General features: G+C 37.8%; 1 protein-coding gene across 3 annotated transcripts in view; it reads left to right on the top strand.

Moving 5' to 3' along the window:
* ninl (ninein-like) overlaps positions 1–25,961 on the top strand; it is a 33,208-nt gene that overhangs the window by 5,777 nt on the left and 1,470 nt on the right. Inside the window, exons 5-27 of one of the 3 annotated variants that reach the window (XM_073873026.1) lie at positions 6,052–6,118; positions 6,197–6,387; positions 6,513–6,668; positions 8,696–8,863; positions 9,142–9,278; positions 9,391–9,531; positions 9,611–9,785; positions 10,109–10,219; positions 10,613–10,702; positions 13,087–13,234; positions 13,339–13,407; positions 13,493–13,614; positions 15,073–15,431; positions 16,138–17,658; positions 20,046–20,150; positions 20,245–20,314; positions 20,392–20,680; positions 20,794–20,910; positions 20,998–21,137; positions 21,214–21,363; positions 23,226–23,339; positions 23,750–23,959; positions 24,096–24,209. In XM_073873026.1, the coding sequence (XP_073729127.1) occupies positions 6,052–6,118; positions 6,197–6,387; positions 6,513–6,668; positions 8,696–8,863; positions 9,142–9,278; positions 9,391–9,531; positions 9,611–9,785; positions 10,109–10,219; positions 10,613–10,702; positions 13,087–13,234; positions 13,339–13,407; positions 13,493–13,614; positions 15,073–15,431; positions 16,138–17,658; positions 20,046–20,150; positions 20,245–20,314; positions 20,392–20,680; positions 20,794–20,910; positions 20,998–21,137; positions 21,214–21,363; positions 23,226–23,339; positions 23,750–23,959; positions 24,096–24,209 (4,764 nt within the window). Of the gene's footprint in view, positions 1–6,051; positions 6,119–6,196; positions 6,388–6,512; positions 6,669–8,149; positions 8,334–8,695; positions 8,864–9,141; positions 9,279–9,390; positions 9,532–9,610; positions 9,786–10,108; positions 10,220–10,612; positions 10,703–13,086; positions 13,235–13,338; positions 13,408–13,492; positions 13,615–15,072; positions 15,432–16,137; positions 17,659–20,045; positions 20,151–20,244; positions 20,315–20,391; positions 20,681–20,793; positions 20,911–20,997; positions 21,138–21,213; positions 21,364–23,225; positions 23,340–23,749; positions 23,960–24,095; positions 24,210–25,961 lie in introns of those variants that run through there. The other 2 variants (XM_073873028.1, XM_073873027.1) reach the window with 2 other exon arrangements.

Below are 25,961 nucleotides of genomic sequence, written 5' to 3'. Positions count from 1 at the left end.
TCGCATATCATCGATTAATGGAAACGTCATAATTTTGCAATAGTCTGTCGACATTTAGTAGGGCCCTATAAAATCCGTTTTATTTTTTCCCAAATTCCATTTTATTTTTTCCTAAATTCCGTTTTCTCCGTTTTAATTTTTGCAAATTCCGTTTTAATTTTTGGCAATTATTTTTTTTACCCTTTACTGTTATTTTAGTCATACAAAGAGTGTGCCTTTATGTTAATGATTAAAATGTAAATGATTTGGGGAAAAACTGGATAACACGATTACTTAATGACTTTAAAACATGTGTTTACACGCACATACACATGCACACACGCGCGCGCCCGCACACACACACAACTCAATTCAATTCAATGCATTGTTTAGTGTTGTTGCAGAAGGCTACAAGGTGTCAAAGCAGTGGTCCCTTCAGAAGTGCCTTAAACACATCGGTCCAGAGGAACGCGATCCATATTTTATACACGATCGCTTGAAATGCATATAACTTATCAAACATACACAGGATTACTGATATGACTTAGGACAGCATGAGCGCGCAGCTCTTTGCATGTGCGAGCGAAAGAGAGACAGAGAGCGGTGCCATGATGCAGATGATTATATTTTAAATGCGAGGGATAGTTAGTTTGCCTCAGCTCGCTTGAAATGCATAAAACTGAACAAATACATGAGGATTTGTGTTCGGACTTCGGACAGATGCGAGAGCGCGCGTGCACAAAACTTTGAGCTTTATCATTTTACAGGTAGGGTGGCCATTCGTGCCAGTTCCGCCGGACACGTCCCGAACATGTTTTCGGGTTCGTTCTCCGGAAGTCGCGTTGGTCTACCGCATACGTCATCAAGGTTTAATATTTCGGGTTTAATTTCAGAAAAGCAACCGTTACATTTCAAGGTAAGAATGAAACTACAATGATTGTATATCTTAAAAGAAATAAATCTTAATTTTCTAATGTATTTTAACTGAAATGTGAGAACCTCGATGACGTATGCGGTCGAGCAACGCGACTTCCGGAAGACGAACCCGAAAACATGTTCGGGACGGGTCCGGCGGAACTGGCACGAATGGCCACCCTATTTACAGGTATTATTTATGCTATTACAGCAATATTACACACTAACTAAAGTTTGAAAATGGAATCAGGAAGAATGTGACCTTTAGGAAACCAAAGCCACTAGACCGATAAACACATAGAAACCGGAAGTTAACTTTGAGGCAGCCGTCTGTAGACTGAATTAACACATGCGCATGAAGTCACTGTTTTCACAGACTTGCGGTTACGTAGTTTACACGCATTGTTTTAGAAAACTTGCACCTTGAAACCCATTCTCAAAAGTTGCCATTTTAAGGACCACAAAAAGCATAAAACTTTCCTGTTTAATATTGTTGTTTAAATGGCAACTCAACTAGAAATCAGATATTCGGAGGTGCGCAATTTTGACTTGGGCCAGTAAGCAACCACATAGCAATGCTCCAACGACCACCCAGAATGGCCTAGCAACCACATAGCAATGTGTTTTACTATGTGCCGCAATGTACAGCAATCCTGTCAACCACCCAAGCATTCTAGCCTAATACACCCGCATGGTTGAGTAAAATGGACAAACCCAACCACTGTGTTAAATGAACCAATGGTGGGACGTTTCAACCCATTGTTAGGTCAATAATGGACATTTTCTTTAATAATTTAAACCAGCAGCTCTGTCCATATTTTACCCAACCATAGGGTAAAAACAACCCAGCAATTTTAGAGAGCAACTAAAAGTTTTGCATTGGCTTAAAGGTGACATCTACTCTAATGATGCTACTTAGGTTGATCACAGGCTGCCCTGACTTCTTTTAAATGCATTAAGCAAAAATGAAAGCACGCTGGCCCGCCACAGTACAGTTTATGTTGGCAACCACCAGCATTCTGCGTTTATCAACCAGCACGCCAGCCTCCATTAAGTCTGGTTTGTTTCTGTGCCTGTCTGTTCAACATGGTGTTATTTCAGACTTTTCGAGTTGGTCTGGGTGGAGTTCAGGCTCACATGGGTTTGTTTGTAAAGCATCAGCTGTGGCCAGAAAGCCTGATAATGTAAAGTAAAACAAGGGAAGGGTTTGGCTATAATTTGGCATGCCGCTTCCTCTAACTGTGCCTCTCATTTTAGAAACGCATACTTGCATACCAGAGCTCTCTCCCTCTCTTTTTCTCTTTCTGGTATGTGATCCTGTCCTCCCTCTAGTCTTTTTCATTCTGACGTTTTAAAATATTTAGACCCTTTATGTAACCTAGCATCGGTACTTTTAGCAGATAAGACAGATTACATGCTTTCAAAAGCCATTCTGTCAGAACTGATTTCATGTTACTGGGTAGGATGAGTCCAACTCATCATGTCTAGATGAGTAATCTCTTTTAGCGACTATGCAATGTTATTTTACGTAAGCATTATGTAAAAGGCTTTACAAATTAATTTGTCCCTACTTCCCACTGTTCTTGTTTTAGAGTGCTTGGTATCAAGAGCGTATCATGTGTGATAAAATAATACATAACTTGATGTGCACCTCCTAAAGAAAAATGCCAAGTGTTTAGATGAGCTCAGGTTTTTTTTTTCTCTGTAAATGAAATTTTGACACTCAGCACTCAGAGTTACCGTACAATTTGAAGACAGATATACATGATTAAATATGCAAGGAAGACTTGTTCCATCTCTTAAATTACTTCTTAAATTCTATATTTGTTCTAGCCTCCTACTTTTTAAAACATTCATAGTGTTATATAAAACCCACTCTTCATGATTCAGTCAGTTCCTAATGGACAAAAAATATGGGTTGCAAACACATGTTGACTTTTTAGGCTTTCTGCTTTTTTACTGTAGATCATTTGGAGCAGACTTATCCATTATGTAAGCAGGGTGAATTGAGGTTGATCGGCAGTCATCTCAATGGCAAAAATATGTACAACCAGGAAGCATGCTGCATGAAATTGTGTGGGACAGCTCCTCTGCAGATTCATAATCTTGAGCACAGATTCTTGGCTCTTTGACAACATTTATGTGAGCAGCAGCACTACATGTTTATGTAAATAATTAAACATGATCTTATTAATATTGCACACAAGGTTTTTCACCTTTTCACGCTCACAAACTTAAATACAGGACATTTAATTTTTTACCAGACAAAAGCTGTGGGAATACTGTGTCTTTAGAGACATAACTAGTGATGTTTTCGTGCACACCTAGTGATTATGTACTGTGTGGTTTTTGTATGGATGTATACATAGTGATGTTTGGCACTTAATTTTTAGAGATGAAACAAAGCGTTCTCTTATTTTTCACTGCAACGCTGTGAACACTTGTAAAGCTGTTACTTAAAGGTAGGGTAACTGATTTGATCCTGAAACATTTTTAGTTATGCTGGTTAGAAGTCTACTCACATCCTGATAGCAATCATTGTGTTAAGTTGTTTAAATGTATTTGTAGAAATTTATGTCATCTGTGAAAGGCGTAGGACCAAAAAATGTTCAACAAATCATAGATTTCGGTCCGAATGGACTTTTCCTTTTTTGTCCCTCATCCGTAAGCGTAATTTGAATACCCACCACGCAGCAAGTCCACGCAGACACCATACGTCATCAGCGCGTTCACGTGCGCTCACCTCCTGCCTGTAAACAGCGAGAACAGCAAACTTTTCTGCTGAATGGACAACCTACACAGGAGGCACAAAACTAAATGCATCTTTTATAACAACAACAGCAAAAACTGCCTGGATCAGCATGAGCAAAAACCCAAATGAACATCAATAACTTAACTGCTTTACCACGAGATCCAAACAGCTGCAGGAGGCAAAGGGTCTGAAAGGGTGGTTGCACTGTTTATTTTGGTAAGGTAGGTACGCGATATGTTTGTATTGGATTCAGATGGATTCAGATATTCTACTTTGATGAAACATTGTGTTGCTTATGAAATTTGTGTTCGTTTACGGATTAGCGTAACGATGTAGTTACTACGTCTACACAACCGAACGTGTGCTTAAAGGAATAGTCTACCCGTTTGCCATATTAAACTGTGTTGTTGCCTCAACTTGGACGAACTGATACATATCTATCTTTTTTCGGTGCGTGCACTGTGCAGTGCGTCGTGGGTGTGTTGGCATTTAGCCTAGCCCCCTTCATTCCTATGGTACCAAACAGGGAAGCCACCAGGCACTTCCATGTTTTCCCTATTTAAAGACTGTTACACGAGGAGTTATACCAGTTAGTATGGTGCCACAAAATAAAACTTTTTTTTGGTACCATAGGAATGAATGGGGCTAGGCTAAATGCTAACACATTCACAATGCGCTGTACAGTGCACGCATTGAAAAAAGATAGGAATGTATAAATTCGTCTAGGTTGAGGTAATAACATAGTTTAATATGGCAAAAGAGTAGACTATTCCTTTAAACTAATTCTGATGTAAACCAGTTGTTTATGTTGGTTATTTTGGAAGTGTTATTCACTTTGTACTGCAAAGTTTTCTCACTGGTGAATGAGACATGAGATGTGACCTTCTGATCTGTGCGTGTTCATGTGTTTTGAAAGAGGCGTGACTTTGGATGGCGATTTGACTTGAGGGTGGGATCGGGATTTCATTGCTAGGCGGCTACCGTTAGCATTTTTCAAAATGTGTTACCCTACCTTTAATATCCTCTTTCCTTATATCGTAATCTTCTTTAAAATCCTCCTTTTAACTTGTGACTGGTGTTGTTTTGCTTCCTGTTTGGTGCCTCCAACCTCCACATTCATCAATATACCACTACGTATCGTACGCTCACTGCGCTGATACTCCCTCATGAATGCAGAGGAGTCCAAGATGCTGTAATTTTTGAAAAAAGACGTTTGGTGCACGATGACACACAACCCTCTCACATGCCATCATGTTGCTTAGTTGGTCTGTCACATGGGCAGCGCAGACATTCACGTAACGCTGCTGCGTGCATCAGCAGGTTTTTAAGAAGAGCTGAGTGGAGCTGAGGTGCCTGGTTGCTAAAACCACTCCCACCTAGCTTTGACAGAAGTGACATCAGCGACAATTCAACAGTCACTCAAGGGGCGACATACTTAATTATGAAGAACTTTAAGGCTTAATATAATTCAAACGGAGAAGTTACAAAAATTTACCCACCTCATAAATTTGCTATTTAGTTCAAAAACACTTTGTACCAGGCCGTAAACATATATATTTTTTTAGCTGTAAAGTTGGACATTTGGGGGATCTGTGGGATTTTCTTTCTTTTGAAGCCTGTTGATAAATTGCAGTTTAAGTCACTTCCGAGTTGGATTCATGAGAGAGACTGGAAGGTTGTCCTTTGGACACAATATGCATTTGTTTCTGGATTCATGAAATGCCTGGATGAAATGCCAAGTTCACACAACATAAACTGCACTGAACATTGTATCCCAAAATGCAAAGTGCTTAACTCGACCTTCCCTTTCGGATAAGTAATAAGTGCCATGATTCTGATATATACTGAATGTGTACGTTTTTCTTGCCTTATTATTTGATCGAACACCAAAAACGATTGCATAATGTGTACTGTTTCAAATGAATGCCGTATGTTGTACTACATTTGTCAACATTAGTGTTAGCCATTAGTTAAAAGCTCTTAGACGGGTACTGTTGAATAACTCTAAATCTCTTACATAAGCTTTTTTGCATCATTAGGGTGAGATTTAACAGAGCTCTAAGCCCTATAGCACGCTTCAGTGCCTCTGTAAAAAATGAGCTTCTCTTCCAGTTTTTCCTGTCCAGTGTTGCAGAAGTAATGACAGTATGACTGGAATGCCTTGCGACCGTTGTATAGTTCTCTCAGCTGTCACTGCATCATGCATGTGCACTTGCACTTGCACAACAACACTTAAACAACTAGTCTGAACTGAACTCTTCCTGTGCCCCTTCAAAATGACATTTGTGATCCTCATAGATTAGCCCAATAGCATACTTCAACTGTTTCTGTAGTATGTTTACTGTGAACAGCATGCAAATATTTTGCATTTTATACGTTTTAACTGTTAAATACAATGTTTACAGAGTCTCAAGTCTGATGAGGACACTGGAAGCAACAAGGACTCCACACACCACTTTTTTGTGGCACAAGGTAAATTAAAGACTGCTGCTACTTTTTGTGGCGAAACAAAACACATTATATATAATCCTTTTTTTATGCATCCTCAAGGCCAGTTAAAGATCTGGAGTCAAGATGTAACGGGAAGTCCACAGCGCTTCCTCGACCCTCGGCAGGAAGTGACAGACGGGCAGGTGAGGGCAGTATGGGCGGATCTGGGGGTCGGAGTTGGAGGATCACTGAACAGAGAGGAGCTGTCACTCGTCTGTGACCACATCGGCCTCAAAAACTTGCAGTCTGGGGTACAGACATTTTTAAAGTTATATCAAGACGTGTTTGCTACAGTAGTTATTCAAATCATTGTTTATGCCATGTCAACATTTTGTGTATATGTATACGAATATAATATATTTTTGTCTATGTGCAGGAGTTAGATGCTCTCTTCAGGAAACTCGACAGAGATCAGGATGGGAGAGTCAGTGTCAGTGAGTTTCAGAGCGGTCTGTTCAGACAACACAATCATTCTGCACCTCTCTCTACCTCAACCCCTGCCCGGCCCAAAACTCAGCGCTCCATCTCAAAGGTCAGGATGAACACCGCAAGGTCAAGCTGACATTGCTATTGAAATTGAAAATTGCTTGATTGTTAATGTTGATACTGTCATGAAAGAGTGTGATGGTTAGTGCTTTCTGTGCAAATGAAGCAGCAGTGTGTAAATATTTTTATTGTACAAAAGATGTCACTGGGGGTGTATCTTTTCAAAGAATACATCTTTATACCTAAAAAATTCATCATAGTACCTCAAAATTACATATCTGTATCTAAACCTTTACAGCAAAAGAATGTATTTTAAAATGTACAAAAAATGGCCAAAAAAATTTATGCATTTTAAAATATGTTTACAAAAATTTATTTTTCACCAATATAATTTTTAGTAATTTTTTTATATATTTTAAAAATAAATATATTTTGAAGCATTTATATTTCCGTCACATTGGAAGAAAAACTTTGTATGTTACTTACAAACCATGACATGTTTGAAAAGATACTTATAGTAATACCTATTATGTAAAAATATACTTATCATTTTATATTTTATGCATACCTATAAATTTTATACTTATACTTTATACATTTAATACAAACTTTTATATTTTGTCCAGGAAAAATATATTTTTGCTGTATGGGTTGTAAAATTAGAAATGTATTTGTTGTCCCTGAAATACATTTTAAAATATGTTAATATATAAAGGTTGAAACTATAAAAAAAGATTCTCAGACTTCAAATTAAGTAAATACAGCAATCATATTTACTATGGAAGCCATTTCCGCAACATAAGAAAAAAAATATGCTCTGATAAATCATATTTATGAGATAAAAAGTAAAAATTATGACTTTAAAAGTCAAAATTATGAGATTGAAAAGTTGTAATAATGAATTATGAGATAAAAGTCAAAGTTATGACTTTTAAAGTCATATTTTTATATAAAAAGTCATAATTTTGATATTAAAAAGTCATAATTATGAGATAAAAAGTAAAAATTATAACTTTAAAAGTCAAAATTATGAGATAAAAAAATTTAAAGAATTAATTATGAGACAAAAAGTTATTATGACTTTTAAATTCATAATTTTTAAAGTCATACTTTTGATATAAAAAGTCATAATTATGACTTTGAAAGTTTTGAGATATTATGAGATAAAAAGTCATAATTAGGAAAATAAAACTCAAAATGATCACTTTAATAGTTATAACTATGACTTTATCTTATACTTTCGACTTTTTATATCATAATTATGACTTGAAAAAGTTAAAATTTCGACTTTTACCAGAACATGATTTTTTCTCATGTGGCGGAAATGGGCTTCCATAATTTACAGATAAAGCTAGCAGAAATATTGCAGAAGTAGTTAACCTGGAAAAAACAAGTCTCAGAGGAGCAAGTTTTTATATATTTGTTGGATGAAAGCCTCCACAGCTGACAATTTTTCATACCTACTGATTTTGTAAAGATGACAAGATGAGAGAGATGCACAGACTGCAACCAATTAACTTAATGAAGAAGGCGGAGCCTCTCTTTCACTCTTCAGTTTCTAGTGATCATGTGTTCCTGTGCAAAGACCAAACCTGTATCTGTACTAAACTCTGACACCATGTACTGCACGGCAGGCCTCATACCTGCATGTAGCGTATTTACCTGGGAATTTAAAGACACTTTGGAGTCCTATGGTGATGATATTTCTGAGGTGAATTGCCATTTTAGGATTTTTTTTAAGCACAAAGCATATCATTTTACCTTAAACTTAATTTATGTAAGGAAGGATGTGTGCACATATTCAATGGACACAAAATGTAAAATCGGACTAGATCAAGGGTGTTGTAAAAGAGAAAAACATTGTGTTCTGTAGTTGCATGAATATTTTGCGGTGACTGGAGCTTAAAACTGGGTTAAGCCAGCTTAAGTGTTGCAACACCATAAGAACGTTTATTAGTGGTCGGTAAAAATAATTTTGTTTAATAGCGTGTCAAGGACAGCATTGTTCCTTGTGTGGTTCATTGTTTCCTTTGACTTTATTTTTCCCTCATGTCGTTCCCTCTGCTGTCTCAGGTCCTTGAGGAACGTGCGTTGCGATCCACCTCTCCCTCAATACTGTCGGCCACTGTTGGTCAGAGGCTCTTGTCCCGGTTGGATGATGGGTCGGGATGCACAAGCCCAGAGAAGGTCATCTCGCTGTGGACAGAGGAAGGCATCCACAACAGCAGGGATGTCCTACAGGTAATACAACTTCGGATTATTCATTGCACTCATACTTTGGGTTAGAGGATTTAAAAATTGTTCACACTCTTTCTCTCATTGTTTATGCCATGTCCATTTTTAGTACTTAATATCATGTGGCTCTTTAATAGAGATCTGTGGTGTAACTTTTAAATTGCTAGGCTTTATACTTGTTTTTGAAAGGAACATCTGAAATGTATGGTGAAATTAATATTTTTGGTCTCCTAACTTTTTAACCCTTAGATGTACATTTGTTTTGTTTGTGAATCTGTGTGTAGACTCTGGACTTTTCTCTAGAGGAGAGACTTTGTCTGTCTGAACTCACTTTGGCTTTGGACAATGAGTTATTGGTCAGTGGAAATGGCATCCACCAGGCTGCTCTGGTCTCCTACAAGAATGAGATAAACTACTTGCAGTGAGTTTCATTTATATCACATCTCATATCTTTACTGTTAAATGAAAACCACATCAATTTAAATCAATAGTAAACCACTAGATATAATATTATGATCTCTGCTTGACTTTAGAGTGCTGGCGGACCAGGCCTGTCAGGAGAGAGACAAAGCCAAGGCTGACCTGGAACTAGCTGACCGCCGAAACCTGCAGCTGGTTAGAGAGGTGGACGATCGCCATAGCACCATGGAGTCTCTCAACGAGTCAAAGATCAAGTAAGGTTGCTCTTCTTTGGATGATATCTCTGTTGAAGATGCTCGTGAATGCTCTATAGTGTCTCTTGATCTAATGCAGGGGTCTGGAGCAGGAATTCAGAGATAAACTCACGGCACTGCGGAGCGAGTCCGAGTATGAGAGCGAGATGATCCTGGAGCAGGTGGAGAAAGAGAGGGAGAGACTACAGGAGGAGCTGGAGCTCATCAGGGCTCAGGATGCGAACCTGCAGGAGGAAGTTTGCACTGCTGCAAAGGTACCCGATGACATCACCGTTATACATACTGTAGGAGTATATGATGGAGATATTTTCATCCAAAATGTAACATGCATGGGCTAGTTTTAGACTCTGGTTACTGTCTTGGGTACCTTATTGTTTCGGTAAGTCCAGAAACCAAATCTTATTCGTCTAGAGATGCATAACAAAATGACAGTCGTCTAATGTTTCACAATGATTCCGCTCTTAGCCAACGAACAGGACTTGTTAAAGAGGAGGTGATCTGTCATGGTTAGTGGTGTATGTTTCTTTGGGCATGCCAGGATGGTGTCAGGTTAAACATCTCTAGCTGTGTGTTACAGGAGAACAGTCGCTTGGAGGAGGAGGTCAGCGTCCTGAAGGAAAAACTGTCGGAAGCGGAGAACACCATCACAAAACTACAGAAGGAACTAGACCACCTGCTGCAGGACCGGGTGAGACGTTTTGGAAATTGCTTAATCATATCCATTTAAAAGGGTACCTCGACTTTGAAGACCTGTATGCTTTAATACTTTGACTCCATTGATAGAAACACATTAAATATTTGCAACATTACTTAACAAAAAATCTTAACATGTAATACTTATTTTAAGCTGTGGAGGCTGGCATTATGTTCTGCGTGTAGTGCATTCTGGGTTAATGAAGTGTAATGGTTGTTGTGAAAAATACTACAGTTTACTATAGTAAATACCATGGCATCTTCTATAGTTTTATATTCTTACATCTTGTCTTTATTTTGATTTTTTTTATTTATATGCTTTTGTATTGTTCAAAAACTTTGATTTTTAAGAAAACTTGACTTGATTGTCTCTTATGGTAATATGCAGTATGGTGACCTTGATCCAAATGGCCCAGGACTTCTAAATGAAGAGGAACACTTCTCTGAGATCATTAAGGAGTATGAGAAGCAATGCAGGGTAGGATACACTAAACAAAATGCCCACCAACATGCCATAAACATTTACATACAGTATACAAATAAAAGTCCTATAAGGGGTTCTTGCAGTGATGCATAAGAAGAACCATTTTTGGTTACCCAAAGAACCATTTAGTTCAATATAGGTTCTTAAAAGCAAGGCTTTGAACCGGTTCACGGAAGGAAAATCAGAAACGTTTGATGTTTTGCAAGGAACAGAAACAAAACCAGAAACTTAAAAAATATATATGTTCCGGAACAGAACCGTTTAGTTAAAATAATAGTAACCGGTTAATACCGTTATTTTTTTCGTTCTTCGACAAGATATCTATGCAATACTCTGTGAAATTCACTTCCGGTCGTCGTTGACTCATCGGAGAAATGAGAAGCTTGCCACCAGCAAGTAGCCTACTCAAGTCCAAGTTTCTAATGCTCAATCATAAGAGGTAAATATTGTAGGCTACCAAGTATCTCAAGATGTCGATCATGTACAGATCACAACCCATGGTTCGGCTCGCATGTGATTCGCGAATTAATACACAAATTTAAATGGGGTGAAAGTTGATCATTTGCACGTGTTTCAAAGGCTTGCAGATGTTAACACTTAAGTGATTTTAAACAATTTTACAGCAAAAAGGCGCTAAATTGAGCAATTATCTGTACGCACTTGCGGTTAAATGTGTCCCGTCCAACTCCAATCAAACGTGATTATCCCTATGCCCTTCAAAGATCAGAACTCTTGATGTGTAAAGTTGAGAGAGAGAGTTGTGCTACTGTGTCTCATACTGTCGTCCATTAAAATACATTTGGTGAATAAAGCACTGAAAAACAACGTCATTTTCACTTTATGTGGAGCGACTGTTTATGCTGCATCTTCTTCCCAAAGCGCCGTTTGGAATTTGTCCTCCGTCGGTGTGTGTACGCGTGTTTAAGGGCACTCAACAAATGTCGGCATGTCAGAATTACCGTTATGCCGCTTACATAATGCAGCCTTTTTAAATGTTTGATGACAAGATAGAGACTTAAGGAAAATTATTTAGACTAATAATTTAAGTTTAAAGTCCTAATGATCAGCCTACTTATTTGTATGTCCCACAGCTGACATGGAACGTTATTAACCGGTTCGGGAACTTCATTTTTTTGTTCTAACCGGTTCAGGAACATCAATTTCAGGGTTCCGAAAACTGGAAACATTAAAATACTGTTTCTGTTCAGAACGAACCAATTGGAAAAAAAATTGGTTCAAAGCCCTGCTTAAAAGAAACATTTCTTAACTTTTTGGCCTGGTTTCACAGACAAGGCTTAGCTAAAGCCAGGGCTAGGCCTTAAGCCGGGTATACACTGCATGAATTTTGGCTGTCCCAGATGAAAGATTGCCATCGTAAAACAATTGTGGAGATTTCTGTGTTCGTGGCTCTTCATCCGTGGTCCTATGTCGTACAGTGAAGAGGTTCAAAGGTTCCGTTTTCTAGGTCTTGCATCTAAAGATAGTCTACGATAGTTTTCTGACAGTGTCAGAAATTCAGCATGATCATCAGTGTGTTAGCTGCTATGACCAACGTACCAGTATTTGTTTTTTTTATATGGACAATAGCAATAACATTGGACGAACCAGATGCATTGTTTAAAGTGTTATAGAACATGTGCTAACTTTCAACACCTGTCCATAGGAGGCTTTTACTACTAAAAAAAAACTAAAACCACATTGTATACTGTTTACCACTAGCGCATGCTGGCGACGTTGCACTCACGCGTGTCACAGCCATCAAAGCCTCTGACTCAATAGGTGTCATCATCCTATAGTCTACTTTACATGCTTGTTGTACCCAAGTTTAAACGCTTTATGTCGCCCAGTGTAATAAGGTATTGATCTTCTAGGAGTGCAAAAATACTGCAGTGTGTACCTGTCTTTAGTTATATGAAGATGTTTAAGCATCTTTTTAAACATACCTTTGAAAAAGACATACTGATGTGTATCTTGAGACAAATCAATAGCACTGGCTCATTTTAAGATAAGTGTACGTGCATGTTATTTTCAGTTGAGACTGCTCAAACATGTGTTTTAAACTAGAACTAGCCTTAAGCATTCTCTGTGAAACCGGTGGTTTATGTCTTATTTAACCTGGAAAATAGCAACCACCCAGAGCACCACATAGACTTAACCAATGGTGTGAGTTTGTGGTAGAACTACCTGTTTTCCTAACCAATGGCAGATGAGTAAAGTTTTAGAGGAACCTGTTTGAAGAGAGTCAATACTTCAGTTTGGTAGCACAGATGTTACACACTTTTGCACATGCATAACTTACTTTGCTTTAAGGGTTTCTTGCTGCAGAAAGTTTAACTTGTGTTAATGAGTTTGTGACTCCGCCTCACTACCCTATGCAGGAGTTGCAGGACCGGAATGACGAGTTGCGCTCGGAGCTGGAGTTTGTAAAGTCTCAGGGTTCAGAAAGGAGATCCAGACGTTGCAGAGAGAGTCTCTCCTCTCATGACTGGTCAAGCCAAAAAGCAATAACCACCGAATCAGATTCTGGTAAAAACAACAGTATATACTCTTTAGTAGTGCTTTACATATTATTGTGTACCTTTATTCTTTAGTTCAAGTTTCACGGTTGTGTGTTCATTTTTGTTCTGCAGATGATCCAGAAATGAAGAAAGGTACATCTCCTCTGACGAGAAAGAAGCTCCAAGTCACTGACAAGAGTGGTAAGGACCAATAAAGGGAAAGTTCATTTTTCCCATAATATACATATACACATTGGTGACTGTTTGCTTTGGTGTGCCTCTTCAGCTCTGGCTTCCTTAGAGAGTTTGGCTCAACCTGTGAGCATCGGGACAGAACTGGCCATGGGGCAGATGAAAGAAAAATATGAGCAAGAAGTTCAAGACCTAAAGATCCAACTGGAGACTAAGGTACAAATATCGGAGGCAAACGTAAAGATTTGATCTCCCCTTTGCAGATTCAGTTAGATCTAACATGCCATTGTGTAGAATACAAGTATAAAGCTCATGATATACAATCTAACAAGAAGCGCAGTAATACAATATTAAAGTCTTGCTTGGCTCAATAAAATTTAGAGGACCAGAAAAAATTTTTGGTATAAATGTATATCTGTCTACATTGTATATGGGCTTATATATAATAGTGGTTTGTAAGAGTATTGATAATATACTGCATGTTGTATGATACAAGGTTAGTGTATGTGTGTGGTTGCATGTACTAATATTCATATTATTGCAGAATGGCAAATTTACAGTATAATATAATCATGTCTGTATATAGCAGGCCTTCAAAGAAGAGAAAAATTACATAAGGAATGTATCACAAGAGCAGAATATACCATAGTATACACTATTTTTAAGAGACACTTCATTTTTTTTACTCCTAGAGTTAAACATTTGATTTTTACCATTTTGGAATCCATTCAGCCGATCTCCAGGTCTGGCGGCACCACCCCCAGCAAAGCTCAGCACAATCCATTGAATCGGATTGGACCATTAGCATCGCGTTAAAAATAAACAGAGTTTCAATATTTTTCCTATTTAAACCTTGAAAATAGTCCCCTGCTATTGAAAGTTACCAAGGGGACTATTTTCGGGCACTGCGTGATATTATTGCGCCTCTTGCAGCCATGGTGCGGCAGTAAAGTCCTTGATTATTATGCTGGAATGAGAGTATAGTTCCTAGCCATAATAACGGCCTAGAAAATCACAACTTTAAATTTTCCGTCGGTGTAAGTACATGATGTAACTATACAAGAGTCAAGTTTTAAATAGAAAAAATATTGAAACTCTTTGGTTATTTTTTGCGTGATGCTAATGGTCTAATTAGATTCAATAGATTATGCTAAGCTATGCTAAAAGTGGTAGATGGATGGATTCCAAAACGGTAAAAATCAACTCTTGGGGAGCTGGAAAATGAGCATATTTTCAAAAAAAGTGGAGTGTCCCTTTTTAAAATAGTGTGTACTATGGTATATTCTGCTCTTGTGATACACTCCTTGTAATTTGTCTCTTCTTTGAAGGCCCATTTCCATGTAAGATGAAAAAGCATGTCTAGATGACTAAATGTCCGATAGTCAAAGAAAAAGTATATACTGTGTTATTAGATTATAAACAATTATATATATAATTGTGTGTATTACATACATATGTATGTATTACATACATACATATACATACAATTAAATATATAAAATTCCTGTGCAAAACCCTTTTAAGTGCATCTGACATGTTTTCTTGTAAATGAGCATATTTTAATGAGACTCTTAATGGATTCTGCCAACAAAGCTTTCAGGTATAAGCCTTATTGTGCTTGTAAACATTTTAATGGAAAGGTGGCGAACTTTGATCTTAATGTTGTGTACGTAGGTGAACTTCTATGAGCGGAGTATAGAGCTGATGCGGCAAAATATGGAGGTTGAGAGAAAGGACATCTCGCAGAGCTTTAAGATGGAGATCAGTGAATTAGAGGACCAGAAAGCTCGAGCTGAGGAGCGTTCAGAGCAGATGCGAAAGGCTGTGGAGAGACTGGAGGCGGAGCTGAGGGGTAAGACTGCGGGCGGAGCCTGGGGTCTAGAGCAGGAGCGGCGAATTCAACGAGAGCAGGCTGAACTGGAGCAGAACTACGCTCGCGAGATCAGTAACATCGTACTTCGCCTCACCTCGGAAAAAGATCAGCTGGAGGCGGAGCTCAAGCTGAAGATGGACCAGGAAGTCCTGCTTGTCAGGTACGTGCAGGATCTCGGAACTGTTTAGAGCAGTTAGAAGTACACAAGTACAGTTCCTGGGTAATGAGAGATGTTTGATATTCCAAGTACCGATGATGCAAAAGAAAGAAGTCTAGAGGAAAGACAGGAGGTGTCTCATAAAAAGTCAAACAATGGGTGACTACCCTCCGACACGTTACAAGACTAGTGATCAAATGAAGCACAGAAACCGTTTTGTTCTCGTAGGGGTGGTTTCCCGGACATGGCTTATCCTAGTCTCAGACTAAAATGCATGTTTGTGCTACCTTAATTTAAATACACTTTGTACTGACATATCTTAACATGTATCAGTGCCATTATTTTGTGTCAAGATGCACACTTTGTAAGGATTATTAGTAAAAACTACTTAAATTGTCCCAATATAACTAAGACCTAGTCCTCCTAGCTTAATCTAAACCCTGTCCAGGAAACTGCCCCTTAAAGTGTTGTTTTCTGGTTGGGACAAGAGCTTGACTGGGTCATATATCACCCTTACAGTAAATATAGTAATTCTGTTTATCTCCTTCATTATGTCGGCCCTGGGTACAAATCTTTCTGAACCTTGTCATGCTTGTCTTGTATGTACTACTTGTTAACCACCATCCCTGTACCCTAAAACCCTATTTTGGTCTCCATGACATCGGTCTAGATTTAGACTTAGAAATCTTAGCATGTTGCTGTGTCTCAGGGAGAAGGCGGAGCAGCAGATATTGCACATGAAGGCGCAGCACAGCAAGGCCCAGCGGAGCCTGCAGTGCGAGCGCAGTCGCCTGCAGGAGCAGTCCAGGCAACACCACAGAGAGATTGCTGCATGGGAGTCACGAATAGAGCAGCTGGAACAGGAGGCGCGCAGGGAGCGTCTCCTCAGCGCAGAGCGCTGGGGTGAAGAGCAAGCTCAGATATGCAGTCGAGTGGCACAGGAAAAAAAGAAACTGGATGAAGATCACCAGGAGGAGATCGGGAAGCTAAGGGAGCGCATTCAGTTAATGGAAGATCAAGCTGAACTTGCCTCCAGGGCTGAGGAGGAGCTGCTCATACTACAGAAAAAGCTTGAAGATAAGCTGGAAGAGATGTGTGTTCAGCTGGAGGACAATACTGTTTCCATGAAAGCCCAAGATGCCCTCATCCAGCACTTGACCTCGGAGCTGCATGCCAAAGAGAAAGAAATGGAAATCAGGAATGAGAAAGAGCAAATGCTTTGCGCTAAACTGTCTCAGGTAAAGCAAAAGCTTAAAGATGAGCGAGAAAAGAAGCAGGAACTTCTGAAGCAAAAGGAGCAAACGCAGAAAGAAACTGAGAGGGGTTTACACCAACTAGAGGAGAAACTCAGTGAGGAGAACGAGAACAAACAGGAGCTTCTTGGTAAAGTTTCTCGGTTGACAACAGAGTTGGAGAACCTGAGGACAGAATCAGCAGTTTGGCAGAAGGAGATTGAAATGATTCGGAACAATAGTAGTCAAAACCATCTAAAAGAACTTCAAGAAAACTTAGCAAAAACACATGAGGCATTGAAAAACAGAGATTGTGATCTTTCAAGACAGGCTGCTGAGCTGAACGCTGTGGAGAAGGAGAGAGATCGACTCACAGAGGAGCTCAGAGGTCAATGTGATGTTCTCAGACAGCTACAATTGCAGGTCATTAGCGTCTCTGAGGACTCCGATCACCTTCAAAGCTCCCTTCTTGTCGAGCAGCGTAAGGTTAAAGAGCTACAAGCCCTACTCGGCTCGGAGCAAGACGAGACCAGGCGTCTTGAATTGGAGAAGTCCAGCTACATGAGACTTGCAGACCAGCTTTCATCTCAGATTGTTGAGATGGAGGCCGAGTCGACCAAGCTCGAAGACAACGTTGAGAAACTCGCATTGGAACTACGAAGCAAAGACGACCAAATGCTGAAACTCCGTCATCAGCTTGAAGCCAAAGCCGAAGAGATGGATTTGCTCTGGAATGAGGTTCAACTAAAGATGAACCTGTTTAAGGATGTCAGTCAGCTTTCAAGTCAAGTTGAAATTTTGACCAACCAACTGGAGGACAAAGAGCGAGAGCTGTGCTCTTTGAGGGAAGAGAGTGACAACACAGCCAATCGACTACAGCAGTCGCTGATGGAGGAGGTGTTTGAAAGCGAGAAGAAACAAATGAAAGAACGGCTTCTTGAGATGGAGGGGCTTGTCTTAGCTTTAGAACTGGAGATGGACACAACCAATCCCCACAGGTTTGTGGATCACCGGCTGGTAGATGACCGTCGAAACTGAAACGAAAGACTAACAATTTTCTTCTCCCATAAAGATGCCTGAGTTGAATGACTTTAGAGGCAATATCACCACTCATCACTGTTTTGTCTGTCCAAAAATGTTGAATGTTTCACAGAGTGACATTTCATTAATCATAGACATGCAAAGCACGTCATGCTGCATCTCACTAACTGAATTAGGGCTGCAAGATATATTGAAACTATCAGAATATTGCAGATGTGCATATCACAGTGGTTATTTTGAGTTTTAGGTTGATGCAGATGGCAAAGAGTCTTGTAAGACAGAGAGAGCGATGCTTTCTTTGCCTATAAACAATGTGAAACATGCATGTTGTTATATAATTAAAAGTTTTAAAGGGCACATATTATGCAAAATCCACTTTTACAAGGTGTTTGGACAAACCAAAGCAGTCTCATTAAAGAGCCAATAAGATGCAAATTTTAAGCGTCCTATATCACTGTTTATAAGTCCTGGACAACATGTTTAAATGCATGCAAAAAACACTGTAATTTTCTCAAAATATAAATTTAAAATTACCCCATTTCTCAGAGATCCCCAAACGATTTGTGTGAAGCCGTTCAATGACTCAGTCTGCCTAAACCCCACCTTTCAGTAGCCTACTCTGCTCTGATTGGTCAACTGACACAGTCTCAGCACAGACCACAGATCAGTGGCACAGACCAACAATAGTGCAACATGTATTGACCTAGTGCTAACGTGATTTAATGAAGACATTATCGACATCAAAACACATCATTCATCATTAATTCAAGCAATAAAAACAACGACAGAAACTAACATTTTACACTCATTTAAGCAAGTATGCAAGCTAACCGGACCATAGCAAAAATGTAAACACTAAGTTAGTGCACATGCGTTAGCCGCTTGCTAACATGACTGTCTGATAGTATATTAAGAGTTTAAACAACAACATCATACACATCATTCATCATCAGTCCAAGTTATAAAAACAATATCAGACATTACCATTTTTACACTAAGCAAGTATGTAGCTATAATCATACTTACAGGTAGTGGTTAGGAGACGCATGTTGTTCCAAATAAAGTCAGTCCCTCCTTGAAAAAGTAATTTTAACCACAGATTCTTCATATGTCTTCATCCTTTGGTAGTGAAAACAACACAAACTGAAAACACAGCATTATATGATGTTTACACACTAACTAGCTGTCGGCAGGTCATAGTTTTTGTTTCTCCCGGGCAAGGCTGTAGGCGGAGATTATTATGCAAAGTATTCGTATTACGTGGATAAAGTCAGGCAGGAGATTCAATCCATATGACAACTCGTTTCAGCGATTCAGAGTCGACTCCCTACTTTAGAAGCCAATAAGTTTATTAATTGTGCACTTTTTGGTTCAACTACTTTGCACATTGTTTACATTGATGGACAGCTACATGTCAGGTATGGACAGATACAGGTCAGTTTTGATTTTGAAACTGTGTGGCTCTTTAAACATGCTGTTTTGATTCTCTTGTTAATGTAATGTCACACTAGCTGCGTTTACATGGACAATTGAAATCGGTTTAAGTGTTCAATCCGAATGAAAATGCTCAATGTAAACACCTTAATCTGAATAAAAATAGCCAAACGGATTAAAAATCTAATCGGTTTGAGAAGGGTGGTATACACCTTTTTGTAATCTGCTCAAAAGGACATGTAAACACTTGATCGGATTAATAACTGAAACTGGGACGCTCTGGATCATTCGTCATTACGCCAATTATAGTCGATGCACAAGCGCAAAGAACGCGAGCTTGCGTTGTTTAAGGAAGTCACATGAAGTGACTGTCTTGTCTTATTCTTATATTTTCATAATCTCCTTCCAGTAAGTGATACGAGAGCGTTTTCCGGTCAGTCCATGATTTATACTGCTTGAGCGATACAGTACAAAGGAAACTGTACTACATGCTTTAACAAATGATCTGTGGGGTATTTTAAGCTGAAACTTCACAGACACATTCTAGGCACACCTGAGACTTAAATTACATCTTGTAAAAATGGGCATAATATGCGCAAATTTTTTAAAAGCATTTATAGTATATCGCATCATTTAGCAAGTTATCGCATATTGCATTTTTCTCTATCATGCAGCCCTGAACTAAATGATACTGTGACTGACATGCATGATTTTGTAACTCACTCTCAATAACAGTCATGTATTAATAAAGTTTGATCTTGCATTATTTTAATATGTTGTGTTTGCTACTCTAATCTTTTGCAGTTGTGATTTTTATAAACCTCGCTATAAAAACATTAATTGTGCTTATACTTGTTCGCAAAATTGTTTGGGGAAAACTTACCTCTTCCTCTTGGACCTCTTCCTTTAGGGAGCAACTTGATGAGGTCAACTCTGAAAACTCTGCTCTGAAAGAGAGGCTTGCTGTCTTACAGCAGGATGTGAAATCGCTTGAAGATGAGGTCAACAAAAAAAGGTAATAAAATCATCTTTGGGTTACAGCATATAGACCCTACTGCTTTCTTTTTCCATCTACTTCATAAATACAGAATTTCCCCGCGTGTTTTCAGGAGGAAGCTTGAGGAGATAGAGAGAGATTACACGAAGAACCATGAAGAAGAAGACCGGCTTCGTAAAGAGGCATGAATAAAGTGTCTGGTCATGGCCGCAGGCTGTTAAGTTCCTGTCGTTTTAACTAATACTGTTTTTCAAAACAGAATGCCAGATGTCGAGAGGAGGTGCTTGACCTCAGCGCAAGAAACCTGCAGCTTAGCAATGACAACGCTGAACTGAGTTCCCGGCTCTGCGCTGATCAAAGAGCCGTGCAGACGTTGACTGACAGCCTGTCACAGGCGTGTCAGGAGAAAGATGAGATGGCTGCTTCTTACAGACAGCTGCAGGAAACTTTACAGATGAAAGATCATCAGACACTAAAGCTTCAGGAACAGTGGCAGAAAGACAAAGAGCTTCTGGAGAGGGAACTTAAAACTGCCAATGAGAAGTTACGGTTTCATTAGACACAGTGTGTGATACAGAACAGAGGGGTCATACATCAAATTTCTATAAGGGGTTAAATAAATATCATGTCACTATTATATATGTGCTGTTAATCCAGTTACAGCATTTGATGGAGGTTGAATCTGCATTAACTACTCAAACTCTGAAAAACCAAGCACTGGAGCAAGACAAGGCCCATTTGTTGAAAGAAACCGCTGAAATGGACAAGAAGATGGAGATGCTGAGGCATTTTCTGGATGAAGATCTCAGTTTCTGGAGTTCTGTTGTGCTAAAAGCTCATCTGTGGTGGTTATTGCAGATGGAGAAGCTTCAGGAAGCTCTTGGCAACTTTGAAGCACAGATAGAGAAGCTTAACTCGCAGCTGATGAGTGTGTGTCGAGAAAAGGATTTACAAATCCACGAGGTCTCCACACATCAGAAGATGCTGCAGCAATCTCAGGACAAGGTGAATTAAAATCTGTTCATGTCAAGTTTGCTCTTATTATTTAGGATTGTCACAAATAACGCTGTTGAATACTCAGGTGAAGGAGCTGGAGGAGAGCTTGTACCGGCTGCGTAAAGAGAAGGAGCAGTTACATGAGACTTACAGAATGCAGGAGGAGATGGCAACCGCTGGTTTACAGAAAGAGTGCAAGAGTTTGCGAGTACAGAATGAGGAGCTTCTTAACAGGGTAATACAAGGACCAAAAAAAGCTAAGGTTTTTCACAAATAATTTTATAAACCCTGCACTGCAAAAAATTACTTTCATACTTAGTATTTTTGTCTTGTTTTCAGTAGAAATATAAAAAAAAATCTAGATTTGAAGAGTTTCGTTGCAAAACGAGACAACCACCGTTTTTTTAATTGTTCAGAAATCTCGTTTTTTGGTTGTGCATTCCAATTAATTTCAATTCAACTGCAGTTGGTTTGTTTTGATTTAAACCTTCAATACTTAAAAAATACAGCTAAGTAGCACCATAAAACAAAATAATAACATGATAACATAATATTAAACATGTTTTGACAAAAATGTTAAAAAATGGATTTATCTCGTTTTGCAACGAAACTCTTCATTTATTTTCTTAGGTCATTTTGCTCATCAAGAAAATATGTTTAGGCAAAAAATACACAATTTAGTACATTTGTGTTTAAAACAAGCAAAAATATCTACCAATGGGGTGAGAATTTTTCTTGAATTAAGTGTTTAAGATAAAAGTAAACTTATTTCAAGATTTTTTTTTCTGGCGGATATTTTTGCTTGTTTTGGGCAGAAATTCACCTAAATTATATATTTTTTTTGTCTAAAAACTAGATTTAGTTAGGTCATTTTGCTCATCAAGAAAAATCATCTTAATTAAAGATTTTTTTGTATTTTTGTCTTGTTTTCAGTAGAAATATCCAAGTAAGAAAGTCGTTTAAAATAAAAATACACTAAGAAAACTTACTTTATTTAGATTTTTTAATGTAAATTATATGTATATAATTTTTATATTTTAATATAAATATATTACAAATTATTACAAATTTAAATTATTATTATTATTATTATTATTATTATTATTATTATTATTATTATTATTATTATTATTATTATACTGCAAAAAATTATTTTCTGTCTTAGTATTTTGTCTTCTTTTCAGTAAAAATATCTAAAATGTTTAAAATTAAGATGTATTTTCTTGATGACCAAAATGACCTAGGAAAATAAGTCTTTTAGACAAAAAGTATAAACTTTAAGTAAATTGGTGCTTAAAACAAGCAAAAAAATCTGCCAATGGAATAAAATGAAAACAATTTCTTAAAATAAATTTACTTTTTTCATAAACACTTAAAGGAACAGTATGTAAGAAATTTAAATCAATTAATCATAAAATGGCCCTGATATGTCACTAGACATTAAGAAATCATTTTTATTTCAAATACTTATATCACTGACAACAGTGGTTTAAAAAATGGAGTTGCAGCCCTCAACTGATGTTTATGTTGTCATTTTGTGTATTGGCCACCAGTTGTGTGATTGCAATACCAGTTTTGGCCACAATCCTACATATTGTTCCTTTAATTCAAGAACATTTTTCTTATTCCATTGGCAGATTTTTTTTTGCTTAATTTAAATTTTTTTAGATATTTTTACTGAAAACGGAACAGGAATACTGAGTAGGAAAGTCATTTTTTTGCAGCGTAGTTGTTGGAATGTTAGGATAATTGAAAAACTTTTGTCCAAAAATTTGGAAGTTATCAAATGTCAAGGTAGTATATGAGCAATCATGGACCTTTTATTAAGAAGTTAACAAATATAAACCATAAACATGAAATCCCATCATCCAGGTGGTCTTTATGGCTGAACGAAATATTTGTAGATTTTTTTTTGAATACTAAAAAAATTGTATGTAATAGATTTGAATACTTAAATGCTTTTTAAATGTGTTTTTTGATGTGGGACAACATTTTGCACCAATTCTGTAGATTGGCCCATGTAGTGCATGTTCACCATATGATCAACAATTGATATGTGAGACGTCTCAGTCTTGTAAATGTGGATTTTGTTTATAGGTGGCCCAACTGCAGACTCAGGAGCTGGAACTTCAGAAGTTGACGCATGAGCACCTCACTTTAAAGACGAAACAGGCAGAGCTGGAAACCGCTAAACAAGAGGCAGTTCAACAGGTTTGGTTGCTCCTTAATGTAGCTACCATAAACTCCTTAAAATGGACATCTTGTACACTATGTATTCTGCTTGTCAAGAGATTTTTTTATCTATTTTTTTATTTAATAAATTATAAATGAATTTTGTGCAGCAAACCAGTTATTAAACCAGTACATTTATGTTCATTTCTTTAAGTTCCAATTCAGCATTCTCTATTGCATTGGCAGTTTCATTTAATTTCTACTCATAACAATAAAGACAATTTCTGAATTCTTGCCCAGTTTTGCTGTAACAGTATGGTATTGTGTTCTCATTTGTATTTGCAAACTAATAACTCATTGACATTTCCTTTGTGGAATTTTTTTACTACTTCTTTTGGTTAGATTAAAGACATTTGTCTTAGTTTTGTGTGTTGAATATTCTGATTTAGACCCTAAGGGCAGAGAGCGCTCTGTCACTGATCCAGGCTCGGCACACACGTGAGGTACAGGAACTAAGGGAACAGATGGGCTCTGGTACCCGAGAGCACCTGACTCACCTACAAACACAGCTGGCCGAGCAGCAGCGCAGAACGCTGGATTTAGAAGATCTGCTTCAATCACAGGCCAAGCAGGCCAATGTTCAAATGGGACTTCAGCAGGTAGACACATACATGTTAATCAAATTCAAAAACAGGGTGGTGATTGCAATGCATGCAAGGGCTTGTCACAGTTTTAAGTGATTACATTATATTTTTCAATGTATGTTTATTAACAACCAAATTAATAAAACCATAGGAGCAGTATGAGAAATTGATGGGGAGTATGCAGGAGCGTATGGATGAAGTTGAGGCCAAGCTGAAGAACACGCGCGTCATGTTACAGGAGAAAGTCAACCAGCTAAAAGAACAGGTAACCTTAAAAATGCTGTTACAACCAAATATATGACCATGGACTGCAAAACCAATCATAAGTTGCATGGGTATATTTGAACAGTTTGTTTCCAAAACGCAATAAATCCATTTTTACTAATTTGGGTAAAAATTTGTTTTCTATACCACGAAAGTGACCAGATGAAAACCACTATTTTCTGTTACAAACTTTCACATAGCATCTTTAGGTTATAATAACATTAAAAATTCAAATACATAATTTGATTTTCAAAGATTTATAAAAACGGATTCCCAAAATGCTATAAATCTATTGAATCAATATGTAAATGTGCATTCATCTTTGCCATGTTATATTCATTTAGTTGACTAGTGGTATCCACTGATTAAAAAGTAAACATTAAAGGAATATTTAATTTTCTTGAGAGAAGAGTCCAGATGATTTGCTCACCACCATGTCATCCGGGGTGTTGATGTCTTTCTTTGTTCAGTCGAGAGGAGGTTATGTTTTTTGAGGAAAACATTGCAGGATTTTTCTCATTTTAATGGACTTTAATAGAGCCCAACATTTAATACTTAACTCAACACTTAACAGTTTTTTTCAACGGAGTATCAAAGGACTCTAAACGATCCCAAACGAGGCATAAGGGTCTTATCTAGCAAAACGATTTTCATTTTTGACAAGAAAAATAAAAAATATCCACTTTTAAACCACAACTTCTCGTCTAGGTCCGGTCGTGATGCGCCAACGTGACCCCACGCAATACGTCAAGATGTCACAGAGGACGAATGCGAAACTCCGCCCCAGTGTTTACAAGTGTTGAGAAAGAGGACCGTTCCTACGTTGTTGTATGTCAAATGATACTAATTAATGTCTTTGTGTCAGTTTATTGTTTACAATGGTCCGCAAATGTGCGTTTTATATATGTAACACGTGACCTCCCTACGTCACTACGCATTTATGGTAGGTCGTGCTGGACCGGATCCAGACGAAAAGTTGTGGTTTGAAAGTGTATATTTGTTATTTTTATTGTCAAAAATGACAATCGTTTCGCTAGATAAGACCCTTATGCCTCGTTTGGGATTGTTTAGAGTCCTTTGATACTCCGTTGAAAAAAACTGTTAAGTGTTGAGTTAAGGATTAAATGTTGGGCTCTATTAAAGTCCATTAAAATGAGAAAAATCCTGCAATGTTTTCCTCAAAAAACATAATTTCTTCTCGACTGAACAAAGAAAGACATCAACATTTTGGATGACATGGTGGTGAGTAAATTATCTGGATTTTTCTTTTAAGAAAATTGAATATTCCTTTAATAGCATTAATCAAAACACTTACTTTGTCATATTAAAAAACAGTCTTCGCTGCTGTCATCCTTGGGAAGTCGTCGCTGAACTTTTTTGACAGCGATCAGCTGTAAAATGTTTTGATCCTGGCTCGATTTTCATTGACTTAAAAATAATGGAACATTTCCCATAAGATCAACTGGGCTCAATGTGTTAGCATGACAGAAGCTTGATGCGCAAATTATTTGATTTTAATGGCTTACATTCTTTCTTTCTGCTACAGAAAACCACCACAGGTTTATTATCAATGCCATCAAAATTATTTTGTTTTTGTTTGTTTGTTGATCACAAAGTAGATGAGGAAAACTAGTATTCCAGGTTAATATTGTTTACAATGCATGGAATGGTGCGCTGTGATTGGTTAAGCAGATTTATTGCATTCTGCAGAGAATAAAGACTGGCGTTTGTCGCGGTTTGAAGAAAAAAAGGG

The sequence above is a fragment of the Misgurnus anguillicaudatus genome, chromosome 11 (assembly GCF_027580225.2).
Source record: "Misgurnus anguillicaudatus chromosome 11, ASM2758022v2, whole genome shotgun sequence".
Lineage (NCBI taxonomy): Eukaryota > Metazoa > Chordata > Actinopteri > Cypriniformes > Cobitidae > Misgurnus > Misgurnus anguillicaudatus.
Note: the sequence above shows the minus strand (reverse complement) of the source record. Positions and strands in the feature narration are given on the sequence as shown.